Source organism: Symsagittifera roscoffensis, chromosome 4, assembly GCF_963678635.1.
Source record: "Symsagittifera roscoffensis chromosome 4, txSymRosc1.1, whole genome shotgun sequence".
NCBI lineage: Eukaryota > Metazoa > Xenacoelomorpha > Acoela > Convolutidae > Symsagittifera > Symsagittifera roscoffensis.
This window is the reverse complement of record NC_087065.1, coordinates 6510387-6537470: the sequence shown is the minus strand read 5'-3', so window position 1 is coordinate 6537470 and position 27084 is coordinate 6510387. Positions and strand designations below refer to the sequence as shown.

The window sequence follows — 27084 nt, the reverse complement described above, 5'->3', positions numbered from 1 at the left end:
GAAGGAAAATTATGCGCTCCAATTAGAAAAGTGCAAATGACGCTGAAAAACTTGTTGACTTTTTGTTTTATTTTTTTTCTTAAATCAATTTTCAGTTTCCCAGCAAAGGATATAAAGTTTTTCGAAGCTAAAAATTTGTTTTTCTTAAATATCAATCAAAATTTCCTTGAGTTTCTGACACTTTTCCAACTGTCTGTTGGCTATGCTTTAAAGATGAAGCTATCCAAATGAAAAATGTAGTCTCACAGTGATAACAAACTATATCGTTGGGTAGTTTTCCTGTCCCACTTTAACTATCTCAAAAAAACTTCTTACGGGGACAAATCTGGCATTAAGGTCCCTTCAGCCTTTCTTCACATTCCAAAAAAGAAAATTGTGCGTCGAGAAAAATTTGCGGTAAATTTCCATCTTCCAGACTAAGTTACACAAGATTTGATGACACTCAGTTTCTTAGCTGTTTTAACTTCTCAATTGTAAGTTTTTACCTAATTCAACAGACGCATTTAGAAACGTTTACTACAAAACAAAGAACCCTTATGCGTATTTTTGATTTTCTGTGCTTAAACTAGTGTTCGGATTATTCTGTGCTATTTGCTCAGCAACTAATTATCCTTGTTTTATTTGGTTTTAGGGTGTATAGCTCTGATCCACACGTACCTCAGAAAACGAGGCATCAACAAGCGATTCCACAACCGCATAGACGCCCCGCTCCTCTTCATCGCTCTGGGGGGCATAGCCTTCTACTCTCTCTTCTCAGTGTTCGCAGGAATCCATGGCATCGAGCATCCCTCACACGACAATGATGACGCCATCGGAACTCTGGTCGGATATGGAAGCCACCTGGTGCAGTCTGTGGTGCAGACTGTGTTTCTGCTGGACTCTCTTAGAAGAGTCGCAGCGCCCACTGACATGTCTCGTAACTTCATCCTCGTTCTTCTAGGCGGAAACGTCGGTAAGTACAAGAACTCTTTTCCAGTCCCCCTTTCGCTTTTGATAAAACTGGATGTCCTAAAGGCTATTTGAATTGACTTTGCTGTTGAATTATAATATGATAATATATATATTTTTTTCAGTATGGGTCCAAATTCAAGCAGCCTATTTATGATTTATATAATTGATAATTTAGCTTGCAGCAACCCAGTCGAGGAGATCGCCACTAGTTAGACAAATAATGTCCGTTTTCAGATGTCTCTGAAACGTTTTAAAAAAGCATAAAAAAGCGTTTCAGTGAGAGCAAATTTGAACAATTTCACTTCGGATGGCATTTTATTTCGTGATTCGATTTGTTCAGAAAATACAGTACAACTTGCACAGCAACCGTTTTTTTGTTACAATATATCGTTTGTGCAAACAACCGTATGAACATTTTTTCTTAACTTATATTGTAATTAATGTGCATTTAGAACAGACTACGTTTTTTTGAGTTAATAATGCAATACGTAAAATTCAGACGAGTTGATATTATAGGGTGCAGGTTAGAAATCAATCGTTATTATTAGGTCACCTCAATCTATATCCTTCAACGCAAGTTCGATACCATTCGGAATAGCATCCGTTGTTCTGAATTGAAATCAGAAACACAATTATTAAACTTTTACCATATGTTCTGACTTGAAATCAGAAACATAATTTTTAAACTTTTGACTTGAAATTACGTGTTTGCTCGGTTGATAAAATATCACCAAAAGCAAACATTACAGCATGTGTTGTTTCTTTCTGATTGGTTTAACTAACAGATGGAATGTTGAAAATATCAAAATCTACGGTATATAAGCCAAGCGAAAATATACCAAACATCACTTCATCACTTTCACAAATCTCATAACCACTCTCATACTGAGACCCCCAACCATCCTAATAACCAAAATCTCAAATCTCTATCTCGATAACTATAAATCCATACCCCAATGTCTCTTGATATAAAATTGATGTGTGTCCTCTATATTTGAAATAATATACCTATTTACGAGTGAAAGAAACTTTGTCTGTTGAATAAGAATAGGAAAGTCTTAGCAACATTCAGAAAGACCCCTTGTTCTAACTAGCTGCGATTTGGTCGATCGCATAAGTTAAGTCAAGTTAGTTTGGAATAATTGGTGCGACCAGTGAGGCACACAAGTTTCAAAATTTCACTCAATTTTCAAAATCTCAAAAAAAACTGAGATTATCAAAATTTCAAAAAGTTGAAAATTTCAAAAGTTGAAATTATCAAAAATTCAAAAATTGAAATTATCAAAATTTCAAAAAGTTGAAAAATTCAAAAATTGAAATTATCAAAATTTCAAAAAATTGAAAATTTCAAAAGTTGAAATTATCAAATTTCAAAAAGTTGAAGTTATCAAAAACTCAAGAATTGGAATTATCAAAATTTCAAAAAGTTGAAAATTTCAGAAGTTGAAATTATCAAATTTCAAAAAGTTGAAACTATCAAAAATTCAAAAATTGAAGTTATCAAAATTTCAAATTTTCGAACTTTCATAAAGTTGAAATCATCAAAATTCAAATTTTCAAAACTTTAAATTGGATATCTTAACTTGAAAAAAGTAAGATGGCCGATCACCCAATCACCCATCCTAACTTGTCTTTTGTATCATTCTCAGGAAATGATTCAGACCTAAACGCAAAAGCCTTTTGGACTTCAGTTGAGAATAAAATTGTATTCTCACTAGGGCAACGACCCACAGACGCTGGCGCTCAGCCTAACTATGATCACAGACAAAAAAGTTTGTTTGGATCTTTATTAACAAAAACAGCTCTTGAATGGTATACTGATGAAGTAACTAATGCTACTGCTTGGGCTGAACTAAAAAATCTTTTCCTAAAAAGATTCACAGATGGTAGAGATCGATTCAAGCATCGGTTCAAGCATCGTCTTAAATTGCAAATTAAACCCCTCCCAACGACCGTAGACACGTGCCAGTAAAAACAAATACGGCACAGTATAGCAGTATAGTATGCCAATTATAACTGAACAGCCGGCTTTGCTAAAACCTGTCTTAAACAAACAAATTTTATCAGAATCTGATCTATATAAACCAGCAAAAATAAGCCCAGAATCATTCTTTCAAAAACTTCTCAACCTCCAAAACCTTCCTCTGATACTTCTCAGCAATTGCAAAAATCAATAAAATTCAAAAATAATGTCTAAAATCACCAATCTCGAAGAAGGTGAAATAATGGACCTTGATAAATGTTGAAAATATCAAAATCTACGGTATATAAGCCAAGCGAAAATATATCAAACATCACTTCATCACTTTCTCAAATCTCATAACCACTCTCATACTGAGACCCCCAACCATCCTAATAACCAAAATCTCAAATCTCTATCTCGATAACTATAAATCCATACCCCAATGTCTCTTGATATAAAATTGATGTGTGTCCTCTATATTTGAAATAATATACCTATTTACGAGTGAAAGAAACTTTGTCTGTTGAATAAGAATAGGAAAGTCTTACCAACATTCAGAAAGACCCCTTGTTCTAACTAGCTGCGATTTGGTCGATCGCATAAGTTAAGTCAAGTTAGTTTGGAATACCGTTGCGATGTGTTTTGATCTAAATATGTTAACATATGGGTAGCATATAACACACAGACGGAGCAGCTTGGAAAATTTTAGATTATTCAGCTGATCACATGAATTAACAAGAGTGTTAGTTTTTCCGATTTTTTCAAACTTAGGATGTCATGTTTTTTTTTGTGCGCGGTTGGTGAAAGGAGGACCTAAAAGAAAGCTTAGATAATTAGCAAAAATTAAAAATATGTTGAAACGAATTTTCTTAAGTTTTTTCTATTTTTGCATTTTTTTGAAAAAATTTTGAATGCCAACTAATCTTTAAAAGCCATGTAATTTTTAATTTTTCTTGCAGTTTAAACGCTCATTTGCCATTTTTTGAATTTATGAAGGACAGCTTTGCCTCTGTGTTGTACAGTTATTGCCAAATTTTGGATGATATCGATGGTGGCCTTGATTATTTCAATCGGCCAGAAAAAGTGTCGAACATGGTTAGCGCCCACGACTGCTGCCGGATTATGACTAAATCCTTTTCAAATACCGGACTTTTTGTGCACAATAAAAGCATCTAAATTAAATCTGCTAGATCTACATCAAATTTTAGTCAGGTTTTTCACCCTGTTCCTCGTTAAAATTAGTGCCCGAACTAGTTGCCGACACCAAAATGAAAAAATTATGTGTCTTTGAATTTCGTTCAGACGTTTTGACCGCAATTTAAAGAACTTTGCCAACAATTCGTGATTAACTTTACATGTATTTGTTGCAGCCCTGTGGGTGACTCAGATGTTTGAGATGAACTTTGAGGGTGATGTGAACCCCATGCAAGTCAGTCTGTTCGGAGATCAGCACTGGACACTCATCTCGCACATCTTCGGACCCCTCGCCATCTTCTTCCGGTTCCATTCCGCCGCCTGTCTCTACGATATCTGGCACACCTGCTACCGTCGGGACACATCCCGCACCAGCAACACTTCGAGTAACCGCTGGAGGGATCACTTCCCGGTCAAGTTCAGCACAGCATCCCAACCGGGCGAAGTGAACACGTGTCAAACCAAAAAGGACTCGAAGAGCATGGTTGCCAATGAACATGCAGACAGGAAAAACAGCAACGAGCTTGCGATGGCCGCTCCTCAAGGTAAAAGCTCCAAATATGCGTTGTAAATTGAAAAATAAAGAATTGTCACCCTCGTCACGATTTGAAAATATTGAAACAGGATCAATTGATAATATTGCACTATATCATCTCGACTGAACATATAATCTCGGCTATCTATTTAAATTTGGAAAATATTGCGAAAACTAAAATCAGAGCTAATCAGAATTAAATTTCGAGCTATTTAGAATTAGACGCTCATCGTTAGAGCAGTATAGTTTTCTTTCGTTTAGTTTTTAAGGGTGTGTTAGAGTAGGGGCGGATTTAGGAGGAGGGGCGAACCCCCCCCCCTCAGGGATTCGACCCCCTGCCGACCCAAAGGGTCCCTCTTTGTACTATTTTGAGACATCCATTTCTGGTGACGGACCCTAAAATTTTTCTAAAGGTGCCTTTGGCGCCAATATATACTAATTTTGAGGGGGGAGCGCGCGCCGCAAAAACGTGATTTTTTGGTAAACTTTTTCCTGTTTTTTCAAAATTTTGCCTGCGGCGCAGAAATTTTGGTCAAAACAGGGTTTTTGTAGTGCTTTGGGAGAGCTCAGAAAATCAATTTGGTCGACCTAAAAGAAAAAAAAGGTCGATAAAGTTTTCAATTTTTTTTTGAAAATTCGCCCCTCCCCCCTCGAGAAAATCCTACATCCGCCCCTGTGTTATAGTCTCTTTGAAGATGCCTGATTTTGAAATTACAATATTTAAAAAAATAATAAATAAATTGTATAAGTTCAGTCTTTTTTGAAACGAACGTTTTTGATTCTGGCCTAATCTGGACCATTCAATTGAGTTTCAGATGTTAAATTATACGGTGCAGATCCTTTAAATGTTTTGCTCTCATTTGATAGTTTGCGCCTGAAAGCAATTTCATTTAATTACTGAAAAAATTGATTTGCTTTTATGCATCGCAATTCTTACAAAGCCCTACATGATAGCAGAAGTAAGCATTAAAATGATCAGAGATACAACTTTTAATATCAAATGTTTTTTTTTTTTTGAAAAAAAAAATATTTTATTTATTGCTTTATCTTTTAGATGCTACAAGTCACGTCTGATACTGGTAAATAACTCTACAAATCAAACAGCAAAAGTAGCAGTTACTGATTTTGATCTATCATTTCATTTGATCTACCCTCTCTATGTTTAAACATGATTGTCCTCCTCTATAAACTTCTTGTTTCCATTTATTAACTGGAGTCTATTCTCAACTCAGGTCATTTTTCTAGAAAAAATAAAATTAGCTTTTCATGGATTCATCACTCGTAAAGTGGGGATAACATTTATTATCTATTAAAATATTCGAGTAAGTTAGCTCTTGATTTATTTTCAACAAATCTTTTAGAGAAAGTTTACTCAAATTTGAACTACGTGAATGGACATTGAACTACGTTTACTCAATATTTGAAAGGACATTTAAAAGACTCAAAACTCGCGGCGCATGGAAAGCAATCCGAATTCATTAGCTATAATAAGTTCATCACTGAGCGCAAGAGCAAACAATGTACTTGGTTTGAAAGAAAAATTCACTATAAAAATCAGTAGCGCATTTGACCCCCTGACTGCCCAAACGGTCCCACTTTTGGTACTATTTTAAGAATTTTTGGCTGAATGACCTTAAATTTTTTCTAAGGCGCCTTTGGCACGAATATGTACCATTTATCAGGGGAGCGATTTTTTCTGCGGCGCAGAAAGTTTGGCCAAAGCAGGGTCTTTTTAGTGCTTAGAGAGAGCTCGGAAAATTAACTTGGTCGACCTAAAATAAGTTGACAAAATTTTCGAATTTTTTTTCAAAGCCCGCCCCTTCCCTCAAGAAAATCCTTGATTCGCTCCTGATTAAAATATATTATTTACTTTGAATTTTTCAAGCGTTCCAGATATGATATTTTTTTGTAACGAGAAATTAAGAAATCGAAAGCTTCCCATGCTAAAAATAATTTCAAAATTCAATTTTATTAAAGAAAAAAGTAGCTCCATTAGCGCTGTTTTAACTGGTTTCAGTTGTAATGTGAAATTTGCTCTGAACCGTCGTCAAAATCATAAATTTCAAAGTCCTTCGGAAGTGTGATAAAAAACGTCTCGTTTACAAAAGATGGAAATCAAAACTTTTAAAAATTTACCCTCGATTTTTTTTATTCTTACTTTTCCTCATGCACACGCAATAATTGTTATATAGTTCAATGGTTATTAAAAAATTCGAGTTTTAAGGTCGGGTAATTTTTTTTTTCAAACTGAAAAACGGTCAAACTTCAGTACGTTTAGGTTCTATTTACGTGGGAGCTTTTTTAGCAGACCAATTTTCACATGATTTTCCAGCGTAAAAAAGTGAAAACTGAGTCTTCTATCAGTCCAACCAGTAGTGTCAGTTGTGGTTAACAAATTTTTTCAAAGTGTTATATTTTACTACATCCGCTTTTGGTTACCCAACCCTGATTTTTTCAAAAGGTGCCTCATGGAACCTGATCTAAACTACATTTTATGATTGGATAATTTAGATATTTTACCAATGTAAAGTATTTAATATTAACCAATCATGATCCATCTAACTAACAACCCACTTATTTGTAAGTGCTGAAGTTACTTGTAATTTCAGCACCAGAGAGATTTGAATTTAACTTAGAAATTAGTTGGACTCTCCCGAGCACTTCAGCAGCCGCAATAAACCAGTATACCCTAGATCTATTGAGCCTAGCAGAGACTAGTTAAACAACCTGAGACTAGATAGTATAAGAGTAAGATTAGGATCGGTATTAGACTAAGAAGTTGCACGAATCTATCCGGCCGAAAATAAGATAGCGTGACGAGCAGACGGTGTACCCTATCCGAAATTACTCTATGAGTTAACCAACTCGGTCCTAACTCATCTGGTGCGACCATAAGTCTCGAACAAGACCTTAATAGCTTAGAATTAACCAAAATAGATTAGACATTAGACAAAAACATTTACAAAATGTTATACGACAATAATTTAATCGAAATGTCTCTACGACTCAATAGATCAGAGCCAATATTCCGAACCATAACAGAACTACCCGGAATTGGAAAAAGACCTCAAACCAGAGACGACATACGACAAAGTAGAAACTTGCCATATAGCTATATGATAGTTAGGCAAAAACCAGAACAAACTTTTATATTTAGAATACTACTGGCAATGAATTTAGATTTTCATTTGCAAACATAAAACCTTGAAGTTAATCTTCAAAATCATTTCAGGCGCTAAACAAAATTATTAATATACAATAACGATTGATAAAAAGATCTAAGATCGTTTTCCTAAAACTCTGCAGTAATATACAAAACATGTTTGAAAAATATTTATTGAAAAATAAAAAATAAAAATTAGTAGCATGACAATAAATGGTTAGTAATCATAAATCATCCTGTTGTTCCAGCTCCATCATCTAAAACATAACAGCAATCATAAACCCACTAATATCATCAAAACACTAAATCTTTCCTTTACACACATTTAAAATTTTATTAAAACTTAAATTCACTTAATTTTAAAACCAGATCATCAAGGCTTATCCTTGGATCTTAAATCATTTTCTACTTAATTAAATCTCAAATTTGATCATCAAGGCTTATCCTTGGATCAAACAGAACAACTTTGTTCTCCCCCACCCACTTAATTAGTGTCTAACGACCTCAAACGTCGATTCACTACCCAACCCTTTCTAAAGACCTAAGACTAATAGAAATTTTTAAACAAAACTAATCATTCAAATTAGGATAAACAGTGAAGAACTTCGGTTATTCATCCTTCACTTGACCCCCCCTCTTACCAGACCCAGGATAAATCTTAGACTTAGTAAGTTTAAAATAGTATCTAACGAACTACTCGCGTTCTAATTATACCTGAACCTTGTGGATCGATTTACTATTCTCCAACCCTTGAACACAATCACTACCCCTAAGTAAGATTAAGTAAGTTAACACCTTAACTTATACTAGCCACGAGAAAGTAAAAAATCATTCTTCGGAATCGATATACTTTTCTCTCCAACCCTGAACAAACAGACCCAGGTTAAGCTAACCAAAAAATCGTAAGAACTAACAGTTTAAGAAAATAGAAACCATTTAACAACCTTTTGCATCCGTCATCCTAAACCTTATGTCATTTAAAAACCTAGGAAATAAACAAACAATTGTTTTACACAATTGTGAAATAGATAACAAAAAATACGACCTTGTAATCACACCTCATACACAAACAGTTGGATACATTCGAACAAAACGACAAACACTAAAAAGAAAAATAACAACGAAACAAAGACAAATAACACGAAAAAGATTTTCAAAAAATCGAAACGCATTTTCAGAATCAGAAACCAACAGTTTAGACGAACTTTACAAACTAAAAGAATCAATAGATAAAAATTGCCCACTTCACGATCAATTATATTTTTCTGACTCAGAAACAACTTCAAATTCATCAAAAAGAGGAAAAAGAAGAATAAAAAAGCAGTATAAACACAAACCAGTACATTTATACAATTGGAATCAACCAATTCGACACATTAATAATTACATATTAACAGTCATCGAACGAAAAAATGAGCTCAACGCACACCCCAGGTGAAGAAAGTCCAGATGATGATGAAATCTTTCCTTTTATAGTAGATGCAACCACCGATAGAGGACAGCATATATTTTGCAAAAGTTTACTATTAAATTTATTTGAACCCGGAATTAGTCCATGTAAAACAGAGTTCCCAGATGTAAAAATCAAAAGACAAATCATAGACCACTACTTAAAAGATATATGCAACATAACACAACAGTATGGAATCTACTCCATAGAATTCACCTCACCAAACCATAATAATAGAAAATATACAATTCAAACAGACGACCTTGATTTAGAATTTTCAAAAGTTTTTTCAGAATATATAAAAAGCATCCAATATCATAACTCACAAAGAGCAAACTCCATATTCACCAATTAAGTTTTCGCAATAATATATAGTTATATTCCGATATTAGAAAACGAAATCCCAATAACAAATGTCTCACCGACAGAAACATCTAAACATTTGAAAGTACGACATGAAATCACACTACTCTCTAGTTATTTAAACATCATTAAAGAAAATTTCACGAAAGACGACGTTTCACAACATACAAAACACGATCTACAAAAAATTTTGGCATGGTTCATAATAGATTATTTCACACACAATATTGATTTAATTGCACAAGCAAGAAAAAATTTTAGACCCCAAAACTCGAACGATGATACCGCTATCACAGAACAATCAGATTATGTTTGGGACCCCGAATGGTCTCATCCCGCATTTATAAGCTTCCCACAATCAATCTCAAGTCAAGCAATAAGTACGATATCTTACATAAGAGATTATGTAAAAGTAATATCATTAACCATTGATGCAACACCATTAAACTATAATACATTTTTGCCCGATACTCAAAATAATAGTTTAAACTCTACAGTTATACACAATGAAAACCTCAATGGAACTAGGAATCTTACTCAACAAGATATCCAGACACCATCACACTTCATAAATGAAGAAATTGTACACACAACAACTACACAACAAAGTATTTCACCAATACGCCCAAATTTAACAACACCAAGAAATACAAATCCTTCACAAACACAGGTAACCTTACAATCAACCGTTAAACCTTCGGTTGCCCCTAAATATTCACATATGGATTACCAAACATACAGACCCATGACAATACCATCAAAAACACGCAAAACATTCACTAGAAACAACTTTGCAGACCATAATTATAATTATACACATCCATCAAAAACATATAATCAACCACAAAGAAATTTTAACCAATATACAAGATCTCGAAATTGGGATAACCCAATGACCCAACCTAATTCAATAAATTTCCAAACAAATCCTCCACAGGATCACAGTGAAAATTACCCATTTTTTCAACAAAGTAAAAATAAAAAACAGACATCTTATCAAATGGATTATTTATCCTCAGATGATGATTTCTTACAACCAGATATATTTGCACCAAATACTCAAGAATATCGTAGACAAGAAATACAGAAAACACGTACAAATCATAGAAATTTTTCTCCACAACCAATAGATGCACAACATCAACAACCAATTCAACAACAAAATTTAATTAATACACAATCTTTTCAACCAATTCAACAACAAAATCCAATGACTGCACACTCGTATCAACCATCACAAATGCAAAATGAAATACCACTCCCATATTATCTCCAACAACATGAAATAACAAGAAACCAACTTTCAAATTTTTCTCAAATGCCAAATGCAGCAGAATCATTACAAATGACAATGAATCCATACCTTATGGGTGGATCATCAATAACATCAAACAAACCTTTAATGGTTTTCACAGGAACAGACCCTGAATACTCTGTAGAAGATTATTTAAATGCAGTAACAGCAAACCTGATTTTAAATATTGGACCTGAACCAATTAATACGCCACTACATCAAAATTGGATACATCGACGCACAGCGTTAATACAAACAACCTTAGATGGCGCAGCCCAAAAATGGTTTTCAGTACTACCTCTAGAAATAAAATCAAACTGGAAAAGGTTTACACAGGAATTTTCAAAAATGTTTGACTCCGAAAGAAACAAACAACAACAAAGAGTTTTATGTAATGAAATTCGCAGATTACCAAACGAAACCATCAAGCAAATAGCAGTACGAATCGAAACACTAGTTCGAAAAGCATATTCATTAAATACACACGACTATAAAAACACAAAGATGACAGAAATCTTAATGATGACCTTAACACCACAATTAAGGAAAATAGCAATAAAAAAGAGAGCATCCCATCCTTCTTCAATTCGAGAACCCGATTTAGATTTTCGAAAACTAGTAGACAAATTAGAACAAGCAGAAATCACGATGAAACTAGAAGAAACGGAAAATCTGAAATTACAATACGTTAACAGAATTGAAACGACTCCCACTAATATTAATAATATACAGGAATCAGAGACAGACCTCGTTGAAAAAATCACTGAAATACTCAATATTTACGAAAAGAACCCAAACTTTAAAGGCAAACCATCTTTCAAAAAATGGTGTAATTATTGCCGACGATACGGACATAGTATTTCCGAATGTAGACAAAAACAGCAAGACAATCAAAATAAACCTCAAAAATATAAAGAACCAAATAAATCATTCTATCAATACATGAAAAAAGATCAAAATCTACCGAACAAAACAGTCTACAGCAACAACAGTTCAGGAAAACCACTCCCGAACAATACAAATTATACAAGAAATCAATCACCATATAACTCAAGTTATAGAGGAAGATCACCAGAACGAAGAAACACGAATAATTCATCACAAAATCACTACAATAGACCAAATAGTCGAAATAACTACTCCAGATCAAATTCAAATACACAACGATTTGTTTCTAGATCTAATTCCCAATCAAGAAATAACTACTATCCAAACAACCAATCACGAAATTCATCATACAATAGGAATAGAAACTACTCCTATAATCGAAATAGAAGTTATTCAAACAACCGAAACCAGAATTACCCGAACAATCAATCAAGGAATAACTCATATAATAGATCGAACTATAACAGACCAAACAATAATTACCAAAACAGATCGCGAAATAATTCACAAAATCGACACTCAAGTTATAATAATCGTTATAGAAATTATTCCCAATCACCACACCGGAATAATAATAACTATAATAATTCTAATAACCGCCACAGAAGTAGTACACCTAAACATCAAAGACAAATCAATCAAGTACAATCTAACCCAGAAACAACATCAGACCCTCCAGGTATTGATGACACAGTAACTGATACGTTACAACTCAATCAAATAAACTGTACATCATCAGATTCAGAAAGTGATACTGAAAACACTCTTTCTATCAATATGATAAAAGTCGAAAATGACTATGAATCTGTCATATATGAACAACCCTTTTCATCACACATATATGAAAATCAATCAGAATTTCTTCAAAATTATTACACTACACCCATAAATTCCACACCAACGACACAAGAAACAAATGAGATTAACACTACAAATCAAACCAATAAAAATACCAAAACAAAATGCTTGAATACAAACCACATTTATCAAAATATACAAAAAGAACAACCCAAAGAAAAAATTTGGACAATACCATTTCTCTTAGAAAGCCCAAGAAATAAAGAATTTCAACCACCAGACCTTGAAATAGATTTTTTAATTGATTCAGGAGCAGAATCAAACATAATAAACATCCCCACATGGAATGAAATAAAAACTTTACACCCAAAGCTAACACCTCTTGAAACCTCCAGTAAGTTAGCAACAGCACAAGGATCAACATTGATAAACTACGGAAAAATCCAATTATTTCTCCTCCCCACCAGAACAATGGAGCAAAGCAAAATTTTAAATAAGCCATTTAAACAAATATTCCATATCACTGATATTAAATATAATATCATTGGAATACCATTTATTTCGAAGTATATACCAACAATTAACATCCTAAATAGTAAAATATTAATCAAAGATAAATATACAAAAACAAAAGAAACATCCTTAACATTTTTTCAAAGATTAAATAAACAACCACCATTCTTTTCAAAATTCTACCCGATATTTAACCAACAAAGAAAACACCTAAAACCACTATCAGGAAATATCTATAATTTTTCAATCAAACAAGTTCACCAATATGATAAAGAACAAAACAAACAAAAATTTTATATGTCAGAATTTGAATTCAAACCTATTCACAAATTTTTCAAAATCACAATCTCATCCATAAAATATTTGAAAAATTCGAATTCCGATATCATTTCCTTACATGTCTATAACAACACACCTTACCAAGTAACATTACCTTTAGGACTTTTAGGATATTGTGAAACCAACGCTACAATATCACCAATACACGAAAAAGCCTATCGCGTAAATAATATACTCCAATTACTAGATATTTGCCAATCTACAATTCTTAATGAAGAATTATCTATAAATAATATAATAAGTAACGAAAACAGAAATACGGATTATTTCACAAAAACTCCATATTTCAAACCTACATTCAACATAAGTAACTACACAGAGGACCAACAGAAATTTTTAACAATGTTTAATTTCCAACATTCACAAATAACACAAGACGAATTCGAAAAGTTAGCCAAACAGCTAATTGAATATTCATCAGTCTATGCAACATCAAAATTCGATGTTGGAAAAATCAGTTCATCACTACATCTCCCGTTAAAACCAGACGCAGTTTTCAAAAAACAGAGAGCAAGTAAAGTACCGATTCACTTACATGATAAAGTGAACAGATTACTCGACATTTTAGAACAATACAACATTATATCACCAGTAAACAAAGAAGAACAACCAAAAGGCAACACATTTATCAACCCCGTTATCATTCTAGCTAAAGGAGAATCATTAAAAATCGTTCTCGATGCTAGATACCTCAATTCACTTATAGATGAATCAAAATGTAATTGGCCCATTGAACCAATACAAGTTATTTTAACAAAAATAAACGGCAAATACTTTACAACCGCCGATATGAATAGTGCATACAATCAAATGCCACTAGATGAACAATCACGACGTTTAACACAATTTGTTATCGGAAACCAACAATATGAATTCAACCGCTTATTCTATGGAATATCCATAGGACCAGCAGCATTTTCAGCTTTTATGAGCAAAATTTTTAGACCACTAATACTCAAGAAAAACGCAATCACCTATCTAGACGATGTTTTTATGCAATCACAAACAAAAGACGAGATGTTCAATGTTTTAGAAAAATATCACCAAATACTTCAGAACGAAAATCTGAAGGCCGCCCCCGATAAATCACACTTCTTTTTGACAAGAGTTAAATTCTTAGGACATAATATAGAAAGAAAAACAATCACTCCATTGAAATCACGCATTGACGCTATTCAAAAACTTCAACCACCAACAAATAAAAAGAAAATCCAAGAATTTCTTGGAATGTTAAACTTTTTAAGTAAATATGTTTATAAAATGCAATTATATCTACGACCATTTTATAACATCCTTAGACAACAAAATAACTTTGAATGGAACACAGAACATCAAACACGATTTGAAGAAATAAAGAAACTTTTAACTGAACAAATTTCAAACACAATTCCAGATTCAAATCAACCATTTTATGCAATGTGCGATGCTTCGAAATTTGGCATCGGTGCAGCACTATTACAATCACATAATGGTACAAATAAAATGAACCTCATATCAGCAAATTCTCGATTATTCACTCAAGCAGAGCTACGACTCTCAACTCTAATGAGAGAATGTACAGCCATAATATATACACTGACAGAATATGAATTTCTGATACTTGGATCAAAACATCCAACAGTTCTATTCACAGACAATAAACCAATCATCTTTCTCTTTACACAAAAATCTAACCCAAACCACCGAGTTTACAGATTTCAACTAATTCTAATGAAATTTCCAAACTTACATATAGTTTGGACTGCAGGAAAAAATCTTGCATTACCAGACACCTTAAGTCGAAATACACCACCTGAATTACTCACACGAAAAACAACAGTTGAAATACCCAAAAACATAAAATTCTACCTTGCAGAAAACGAAACATCACCCCGATTGGAATGCAAATATGCAGTAAAAACTGATATTGAACAATCACAAATAAATAATTTACAACATTTCCCACTTTATTTAGATTGTCAAAATAATCATTATGAAGTTGATCTACTTGGAACATCAACTTTCAAACCAATCCCATATTCTCAATGGATAAAAAATAACACCCAACAAAAACGAACAAAACAACACCCGCCTAAAAAAGACCATTTTCCACTAATTGAAAAAGAAGATTTAACTGATAAAATAAATTTATCAGGACCACAAACAAATGATTCAAAATACACAATAAATCAAGTTTTTGACCTCCACGACCCACTTGATACAATACCCTTATCTAAATTCGAAATTGAAAACATTTTTCTCCCTCCAACAGAAACAATTACAATTTCAACACTGAAACAATATCAAAATCTTGACCCGATAATTAGACAACTAAAATCATGGCACAAATATAAAACTAAACCTGTCAAGGCAGATTCAACCATTCTAGGAAACAAAACACTCCTCCGATACTTTCGCAAATTTAACAACACAACAATTAACGAAAATACAGACCTTTTAGAGTATAACCTGAATGAATCTACAGTTCCATGTCTCCCTTTAAGTATGATTCTTATAGCTTTTAATATTTCACATACACAAAATATTAAAGGACACTCTGGATCAGAAAAAACATATTCAAATTTTATACAAAATTTTTACTTCCCAAATGCACCAATTTGGATAAAAATACTATGCAATGATTGTATAGTATGTCAACTAAATAAACCTTACCCAAATCAAAAACAAATAGCACAAAAACAAGATTTTAAAGGACAAAGCTTGTACTTTAACCATCGTATCTCATTTGATACCAAAGGACCAATTTCACCCTCATCCGAAGGAAACTCCTACATTATGGTAATTGTTGACGCATTTACACATTATGTAGCACTTAACCCAGTACCACATTGTAACGCTTATTACGCTTACACAACACTCTATGAACACTGGATAGCAAAATTCGGACTACCAGAAATTTTAGTTACAGACAACGGTACAGAATTCATAAATAATGAAATTATCACACTTTGTCATTTATATAACATTAAACACAAACCACGTACATCTCATGCACCTTGGACAAACGGCTTAGTCGAAGGTATGAACCGTTCATTACAAGAATATCTTAGATGTATCATCAACGGAAATGATACAAAATATACCGAATGGTCAGCAGATGTAAAATTATTTCCCTTAGCGTATAATTCACAAATTACGACAACTTTAGGAATGTCACCATACGAAATGGTTTTTAACCAAAAGCCACGCAAACCAATAATGTTTACAGCAAACTCTCATAAAAACGCACAAGGTTATTGTCAACCAAATAAAGACTCAATTTGTTATAACCTACCTTTACATACACACGATGAAGATCATTTTCATCACCCACAAATTCTTAAACTAGCCTCCGGTACACACACCGAATGGATTCTAAATAGAGATAAAAAACACAATGAAATTTATCAAAAAATAACAAAAAAGTTATTACAAAGACAAAACATTAATGAACAAATCAATTCACGTTTTACACCAGCCTCTGATTTAAAAATTGGAACATTTGTTTTAATACCTAATTTTAATACTCAAAAAGGAATTTCTAAAAAATTACAACCCCTTCGAAAAGGACCATACCAAATAATTGCAAAACCCACTGATGTCACATATAAAATTACCGACTCAAACAAAAAAGAAATCGTTCAACATCGAAACAACCTATTACCTTATTACCCAAAAGAATACGCACTCCGCGAATTAACTCAATTATATTCTTTCACAGGATTAAAAATCATTCAAAATGAACCACATCTGAAAAACACAGAACAAAATGATAACCCCACCAAAAATCAAAACACAAAACCAACCGCCACCAAAAACAATACACAAAACCATAAAGAATCTCCAAAACAAAGAAAAAATAGAAAAATGACCGAACAAATAATACCCCAAGAACAAATCGACAAATCAGAAAATAGAAAAACAACAAGACTCCGAAATCAACCACGTAAAAACTATAAAATATTCATCCCCCAATCTAAAATTTTAAAGAAAGTGGAATTTCAAAAGTAATTTTAACATTATACTTCACAATCTTGAAACCTTCGAAACATTTTTCATTTACATTTTTCAAAATAACATGCTGACAAGTACGTAATAATTCTAGTTCAAAATAGACCAATAGGATTCATCCAATCCGTCACTTTCTCTAACTCAAACTAAGACCAATTAGACGAATCATATAGAACTCCAGGCACATCTATAACTATAACTTTACGACCTCCAGGTCAAAAATAAGCAAACCACTCCAACTTGACAACTAAAATAAATATCACCATAATACCGTACCCCTCCCTTATCTAATAACCCAAAGATCAACAATATTTCCCCAACTCAGACCACGAATACCCCCAAAACAAATTTGTTAACTTAGCCTAAAGTAACAAAATGAACATTTTAATTAGCCTAAAGTATAAAAATCTCACCATACCCCGGATCATTTGACAAACAAAAATAAAGAAAAAGACGACCTCCCAATCACCATGAAAATTGCCCCCAACAATTTTTTACAAAACTCAACCCACTTGTCAAAAAACTAATAAATAATCCGACCACACTAGAAAATCGCCTCGAACAGCAAAAAATATTCGACCAAGAGATCATTTCTTAAATGCTCTTCTCTCAATCAGTTACTCAAATACACATAAATTTTAAACATTTTTTTACAATACTTGAAACCTTTATAATATTTCTTTTTGATATACTTGAATCTTTTCTAATAATCCTAATCATTTTTTGTAACATTTTTTTAATTTTCTACACTATACTCGAACTATTCCTCCAACTTTCCAAAACCCTTGATTATATCCACAGGTACGATTTATACAACTTGTCTAAATGATACGAACAATTTTCAGTAGAACTGATGTTTTTTTATTGTTTGTAATTTTCATAACATTTTTATCATCCCTCATTTTGACAATATGTAAATGTATAAAGAAAGCAATCTTCACATTTGCCCTAGCAACAATCCTTCTAATTCTTTTTTTGGAAGATTATTATAATAAACATAAACCTTCCCACTAAAGTAACAATTCAAAAATCCATCAAAAATTGCTACCCAACAGTCACAAAGTCAGTCTTCACCGACATCATCCCAAGATAACCAAACACCACCTTCAATTACTCAAAATCCTCAAACATCTACACGAATTTCTTTTCAAGACAATCCATACACTTTTGAAGAACGACATGCTCGTTTATCAGAACCACTAGAACCAGTTCAACGACAAGCACCTCTAAGCGAACCAACATATAACCTATACCCAACACTACCACAAGAACTAAGTAGAATAAGAAATCCTAGTCAAAACCAAAATACAGTCGAAATAAATAGACAAATTATACATCCTCGACGAAACAGAAATTTTCAAACTCCCCGAGTTCATTTTGATATACCTCAATCCCCATCACAAAACACTCCAGAAAACCCCATTGGTATATTACCAGAAACCCCTACGCTTCTTTCACAACGTAGCACCTCAAGCCTACCATCAGATTACTTAGGTTCAACACCAACATCTGAACAAATACGTGAAAATCCCTTTAACCCTCCAAACCAGGCATCACGACTACCATATTGGACAACACATTCATTTACACAAGGTGAATTAAATTTAGTCAATAATCCAATAGATATTTCTACGGATACAACAACATCCTCATCACTACCAGAAACATTATCACTACCATCAACACCATCAATAAGCCAGATTTCACCACCACCTTTTAACTTAAATTTTCCAAATAATCTCGACGCCAGATATCGAGAACAATCATCAATAAATATTCCTTTAAGACTAGATTGGAATACATTTACAGCACCTCCACCATTATTTGGACAACATCAAGAAAGTAACCGCCTTCATAACTGGGCACTTAATAGATTACAATATCGCCAAGATATTCACAACGATATCCGTGATCACAATATTCAAATACTCCAACAAAACAGTTTACAATTAAAGTTTGAAATCACAGTTAAGTTAAACAATATTACCCAACATCCCTACCCATTAAACCCACCTAACATAACAGCTCAATCACTACCACCACCGTTTATAACTACTGAAGTAATATACAAATACGACAGATATACCAAAAACACAATTGGCTACATTACATTTTATAATCCATACTCAGGATTATCATACACATGTATATTCTAAAATTATTAATTTTTCTCCAACTCCTTTTTCTAGTAATCTCAAATCAAAACATAAACCCTTCCCCTCGTACAGGACCACAAGATTTATTAGTAACACATTACGATTGTGAAGAAAATGAACAAAAAACACTACATAAATATGCAATAAATCAAGTATCACAATGTGAAACAGAACCACAAGCTATAGAAACCACAGATGTAATAGCAACACTCTATTCAAAAGCCCGAGCAACAACAGTTACAGGTTATAAATTCACAGCAACATTTTCCGAAAAGAAAGTACATTGTTCACAAGTCTCGAACGGAAACAAAAACCGACTTGACCATGAATCATTCTATCAGAGTAATATAGAACGTCTTTTACATCTCAATCCCGACGATTGTAAAAGTGAATTACTTAGACTAAACATCACACAAAATAAAAACTCCGCAAGAAAGTTAGTTAATTTTCAAGTTTTTTCAGACTCTGTACATCAATCACAACTTGAAAGACACCAAGGACATATAAAACTAGACGAAAAATACCCGTATAACGGCGCACACGGACGATTAACCTATGACCTACACGATAAACATTGGATACCACACATTGGTATAAATGACCCATCAAACTGCAAAGCAGACACAAAAAATAAAGGATACCAAGAAATAATGTTTTTCGATTGGAAAATACAACTCGAAAAAATACAACTAACACGAGATTTATCAGATAATACAATGATCTATCAAGGAATCCGATTACCTTGTAAAAATGATCAAGGTTATTGCGACCCTACAACGAGAACACAAGCAACCATTGTTTGGTTCCCCGAAGATACATGTACAACATTTCAAGTAGCAAAAATACACGCTCGTATGATAAAATTTCACGAAAAATATTTTATACAATCAATTCCATATGAACAAGTCCATCCATCACGAAAACTAAGTTCTAATTTTAGAAACATAGACAATATAGAAAATAAATTGACACGTTTTCAAATATATCAAGAAACAGAACTTGCATGTAAATACAGGAATCCACTTCACAGAACACAATACTCTGAAATATTAGTTGAATACGAAAAAGGATTCGACATGACCACTGGAAAAGTAAAAATCGACCCATATGCCACAGGTCATCCTCCAAACGAAGGAACATCCTATATACCAGTTAATTTTGAAAAAAGCAACGGACAACCTGGTGGACATCTAAAACCCCATGACACCAGAAGCACACGCTTACAAGAATTATCACTAATGAATACTACATATTTCGGTAATATCCACTATGATATTCATTTAGATATGAAACTAGATTATACAATTAGCCGAATTTTTCAAGAAATGTCACTCTCCGAATTAGAAACACTACACCAACTATGCGAATTAGAACGAACACAAATATTACAATCACTTGCACTAGCAGTATTAAAAATACCCTATGCAGGATACTTATTATCTGGAAATAGATCAAATTTTTTAGACTATGAAGGAAACATCTTATGGTTTTATACTTGTACTAAAAAAGTATCACCACTATACGTTTTTGAAGATAAACGATGTTATAAAAGAATCCCTATCTTTTATAAGAATAAAGTACATTTCGTGGATACACTTTCACGAAGAACCTATTTCTGGGATACCGCAGTCCCATGTGGATCAGAAAACAGCCACAATGTAGTACAACTAAACCCTGATGAAAATAAATATTATCTTCTCACTCCATATCCCACATTAATGCAATCACTCAAAAAATTTTCACCAGAAAGCATTCGCGCTATTGCTCGAAACCCAAATATAGACTTACAATCAATAGGAATCTATTCAAAATCAGATATTCAACATCACATTAGAACACAACAATTCCAAGAATTATTAACACAAATGGACACTATACGAAGACAATCAATAGACCAAAATTTACGCAAACTTGCAGAAACCGCAGGATTTGCCGATATCTACACGCAAGACTATAGCGGATATTTTAAAGACATTAAAGATTATATATATGTAAACGGTGAAAAATACCGTCCCCAAGATATATCACCAATTAACATTTTTAGCTTTGTTACACTCAAAAATGAGATCCTCGATTTTCTAGGATGGCCCTACTACATCTTAGAAAAATTGACTATTTTATACGCAATGTTTAACTTTATTGGATTTCTTTTCTCACTTTTAAAAGGAATCTACAACACGTGTGCTATACACACACAAGTAAACAGACAAGCAAGCGTAGCACGCATACTCTTTGCAGGATTTTTTGGAATCTTTTCTACATCTATAAACAAAATTCTTTTAGACGCACAAATAAAAGAATATAACACAAAAATAGCAACACGACAAAATACATACGACGAAGAACATAACAATGTAGACATAACGCCAACGGCACCACAATTACCACCCCTACCAAATAACCATCCACTATCCCTAGCCCCACGAAATTTTCGAAATTTAGCCATCACACATAATCCAAATTTTCAACTCACCACATCACAAAGTCCCATCCAACATATAATGACACACCAGTCACAAGACCATAATACTTATGAACAAATTATTGAACAACCCCATACCACCGCTTTTCAGTCTCAAAATAATCATTTTTTTAGCCCACGATGAGCCGCCAACTTGGATCACTACACCGATCAAATTCCCACCCAACCAATCTTACCTCTCCAATCCCAATAATACCACTTTTTGCTTTTCCGCCACCCGATTTTCCATCTAGTAATGTAACATCAGGCATGAATTCCGACACTAATTCACACATCTCAGTTTTATATTCCATCTCACAACTCAATAACCCGAATATTGAAACCCCCGATGAATTTGCCGACTCAGAACCATCCCCATCCAATAATTTTCATAACTCTTCTAAATTTTCTCAACCCCCTTTTCAACCCATATTATCCAATAACCCTGACCCAATCACTCCCACACCCTCTTATGCTTCCCAAGTTACCCCAACCTACTCCTCATACCATTCTGACCAATCATCTCATTCTCCAGACACCCCCCGAATCTCCCCAGAGCTAGATAATTTTATTACCCTTCAACAACAACCCTACCACCTTAATACCCCAACCATAAACCAAATCTCCTCCACAATAAATTCATCCAACCCCCCTACCCCTACACCCTCTTCAAATTATACTGAATCATTAGCACCATCATCCACATCAACTGAATCTTCACTCAACACTAATAGAGCTTACCGCACTTTTAAAAGAAAGTTCCCCAACCATCCTTTCCCAGCAAAACCAGGAACAGCCCGTGAATACATCAACCACCCCAAGCATACTAACACAAAAGAATTTTTAGCCATCACCTTACCCTCATTCCCACAATACACCTTAAACACCCCCCACGACACTAACGAAACACGCAACTTTGTAGATGAATACGTTTTAATGCCCACTCTCTCTTGGACCTCATATTATCATTTTACTAACCCTCTTTGCTTACCTTTATCTAACACTCACATTGATATAGAGCGAAATACGGACATGCTATATCGACTCACTACACCACTAACCGCTAGACAATTTACTTACGTTGGATATAAAAAATCACTAAAAACACACACTGCACCTAGAGCTAACGAATATACACTCGAATACTATGATCACAACATCATCAGAGCTAACCAAGATCAATTCTTAGACGACGATCGCTTCGCTAATCCACAAATTACCGAGAAATTTTTCATCAAGACACCATATATATTTACACTAAACATCTTCGACCGAAAGTTTGATCACATTATTTCAGAAGCACTAACAGACACACAAGCATACGAAAGTTTTAAAGAACGCTTCCAAATATTTTCACTAACCTTTCATTTCCTTGCACCACACGAAAGAGATTTACACTGCTCACACGATATTATGTTGCGCACTAAACAAACCCACACATATAGTTATTACCGCTTCATCCAAAATCACTTTGACCTACACACACCCTCTAGACAACCACACCATCGCTTTCAATTCATTAATTCCAAATACACTTCACCATTTTTCCTAAATTTCACATATTGCATTAAAGATACTAACCTTCATGGTATTCTTCGCAATTATGATCCCATAACCCAAATGTACATCTTCTGTCCCATCACCAAGACCTTCAACGCCGAAGAATCCCGACCCTTCCTTATCCCGCACGAGTTTGTACAACCCATAGAAATCCCAATTTTAGAATTCATCCACAACACTAAATTCAATCACAAATTATATAATCTAATCCAAAACACACCTTATGAGTTTGCAGTTGGCACTGAAGAACTAACCACTATTAAGGCACTTCAATTGCTTTGGCCACTGCTTCAGACTAAAAATATCATCCGCATCTTAGCTAAACTACTAACAAATTCCGATCTCATCCACGACATCTTCTCCCACGGTTTTTTCCCCGACGACTAACAGGTAAGTATGAATTAAATGAATATTACTAACTAATTAAAATATTAAAAACTCACCATTCTTTATCCATGTTTTCTTTAGATTTTTAGTCTTCATCCGACGATCACCTACAAAAACCACAAAAAACAAATAAAGATCGCAAATTTCATCAAACAGATTTCAACAATTCTATTAATCTCTTACACTTATAAATTTATAAATTTAATACCAATGCAGTAAATTCATTTCTAAAATTTTCCCCACAAGCAGTAAATCTAATTATGATGAAAATTTGTAACTTAAAATTCCCCCATAACTAGCAGTAAATTTCCAAATTCTATGCAGTAAATTAATAAGAAGCAAATGCAGTACTAACCTTTTGATATTCTCATTCATTCGCACAGAAATTCTATCCACACTCGCACAGCTCGCCCACGAAGAATTGTTTAAAATAATGAATTTCAGTTTCAAGTTTTCACACTAAACAACTCTAACATATAATAACATGTTTCAAACCTTCCTTTAACCCGGTTGGAAAGGAATCATATACTAAACAAAACTAACCAACGCAGCTTACTAAATACCACAAATCATAGAATAACAGCATGACTAAGAAAAGGAAACCAACGGTACCCAAACCGGATTAACCCAGTTTAAAACTGGATAATTTATTCTTTTGAAGACTATTATAAAGTCTAAGAAAGAAATAATAAAACACAAAAAAGTCGAAAGACAAACCCATACCACGAACAAATTGCTTTTTGGAAAAAGGACATAACCAACAAGACATAAGAAAAACCACAACAAACCCAACATAAAACGTTGTCACATAACAGGACCCCTCACAAAAACCGCATGAAATCATACTCCCACTCCTGGCCTAACCCACCAGGAAGGACGTCCTGAGCATGCTCTATAGCCGGCCTAACCCACCGCGCTACATCCACGCTTTGTGACCACACCTCTATTTTTAATAAGAGCTACTCAAGTGTGAGTAACTCTTCAAAATAACCGAACTAAAACAAAAAGCTTTTGTGAAAACAACTAACTAAAATCATAATTAAAAAATATTAAACTAATAAATGTTTTATAAAATGTAAATTACATTATGCAATACATAGATCAGAATACAACACCAAGGACGAACATCTAAAGACAAAACGACCCCACTACACTCGAGAGAGAATGACCAACCACAATCGATATGCCACTCACAATCACAACTCAAAGGATTTAGAGTACGACTTGACTTCGCAGAAAAGGACTTCATTGAACTAGACCAATGACCACCTCGATGTTCAAGTATACGTACAGATCCGAGTAACCAGGCATCCCCTCCACGCACAATCTCCACGCAGAACAGAAAAACCTGACATAGCAAACCATTCTGAAATCAGATTTGAGTTTGTTGCAAAGACTTAGTCGTTGTCACTAGAAGACACAACGTCTTATGTCTCTAACTCCAGCTTCCTGGAATTTCTTTAACAAAGAGGAAACAAAAGAAATATGATGTTCGCCAAACACCAACGTCCATCATCCATCCTTCGAATTGCAGAAGAACTATTCTAAAAAATTCTGTAAAACCCGGATGGGTGGAACCTGATCTAAACTACATTTTATGATTGGATAATTTAGATATTTTACCAGTGTAAAGTATTTAATATTAACCAATCATGATCCATCTAACTAACAACCCACTTATTTGTAAGTGCTGAAGTTACTTGTAATTTCAGCACCAGAGAGATTTGAATTTAACTTAGAAATTAGTTGGACTCTCCCGAGCACTTCAGCAGCCGCAATAAACCAGTATACCCTAGATCTATTGAGCCTAGCAGAGACTAGTTAAACAACCTGAGACTAGATAGTATAAGAGTAAGATTAGGATCGGTATTAGACTAAGAAGTTGCACGAATCTATCCGGCCGAAAATAAGATAGCGTGACGAGCAGACGGTGTACCCTATCCGAAATTACTCTATGAGTTAACCAACTCGGTCCTAACTCACTCAGGCGCAGATTTAAACTAAATTTAAGGGGGGAGCACGCCGAAAAAAGAATATTTTTGGTCAATTTGTCATTATTGGTCTGATTTGCTGCGCAGAAATTTTTTATAAAGATGAGGTTTTTATAGGATTTAAGCACGAAAATCAAATCAGAGCACGAAAATCAAATCAGTCGAAATTATAGGAACCGACAAAACTCTTGCCGAAAAATTCTGCGCGCGCTACTCAGACCAACTGACAAAAAAATGATTAGCTTCCCTAATTTAATATCTCACAGATTGTCAACAAAACTATCATTGAAAAAATAGAAAACCTTAGTTCTCGGCAAATTTTGTTGGAAAAAATGTGTTTCATGGAAATATATGTTTGCATTTCTTAGCTAAACAAATCAGTGTATCTCTACCTGAAGTCATTTTTTATAAGTTAGATTTTTGCGCGTACTCTGCTTCAAAGTGAATTTTTAAAACTTTATAAAGTAAATTGTGAGTGTTTTCACATTTTGGAAACATCTGTAAAAAAACAGAGTGTAGAAATTGTGAGAATCGAACCCACAATTGGCTCTGAAAACGCTACGAATTGCTGAATTGAAATTCTGCTGAATCAAAAAACTGAATCTTATGTGATAATCTGGAAGCCTGTAAAAAAATTTTAAAATGTCGAAGTAGGTTTTTCTCTCATTCATGAATGAAAAATTGCTCGATTGTCAATGCTTCACTAATTTACCTTATTACGGGATACCGCTGTGACAAGTTTGATGTTCCTGTATCAAACAAGACTGCTCGTATGTCAGGTCAAAGCTCTGAATTTTCCGACTACCCATACTCAAAAATTGCTTTTAAACTCGGACAAATTTTAAATAGAATGTAACATAATTTCCTGTATAACATCATTCGGTTTTTTATCTAGCATTAGAAATAAACTATTTTAGGATAATCTTGAATCAGTTCACGGCTCAACCAAGACATGTTCGTTCTAAATGACTTATGCAAATAATTTGCAATTTTGGCTTTTATTTGACGGTAACTGTAATTAATTTTTATTAAACTGCTAAGATTATTGACCACGGTTACTCAGATCTAGTGGCTTAGAGGCTTGTTTT

At 33.8% G+C, this 27084-nt stretch overlaps 1 protein-coding gene across 1 annotated transcript in view; it reads left to right on the top strand.

Moving 5' to 3' along the window:
• Positions 1-27084, top strand: part of LOC134843643 (proton channel OtopLc-like) — a 48856-nt gene that overhangs the window by 18664 nt on the left and 3108 nt on the right. The window contains exons 9-10 of the mRNA XM_063859837.1: positions 632-952; positions 4285-4653. Of these exons, the coding sequence (XP_063715907.1) occupies positions 632-952; positions 4285-4653 (690 nt within the window). The remainder of the gene's footprint in view (positions 1-631; positions 953-4284; positions 4654-27084) is intronic.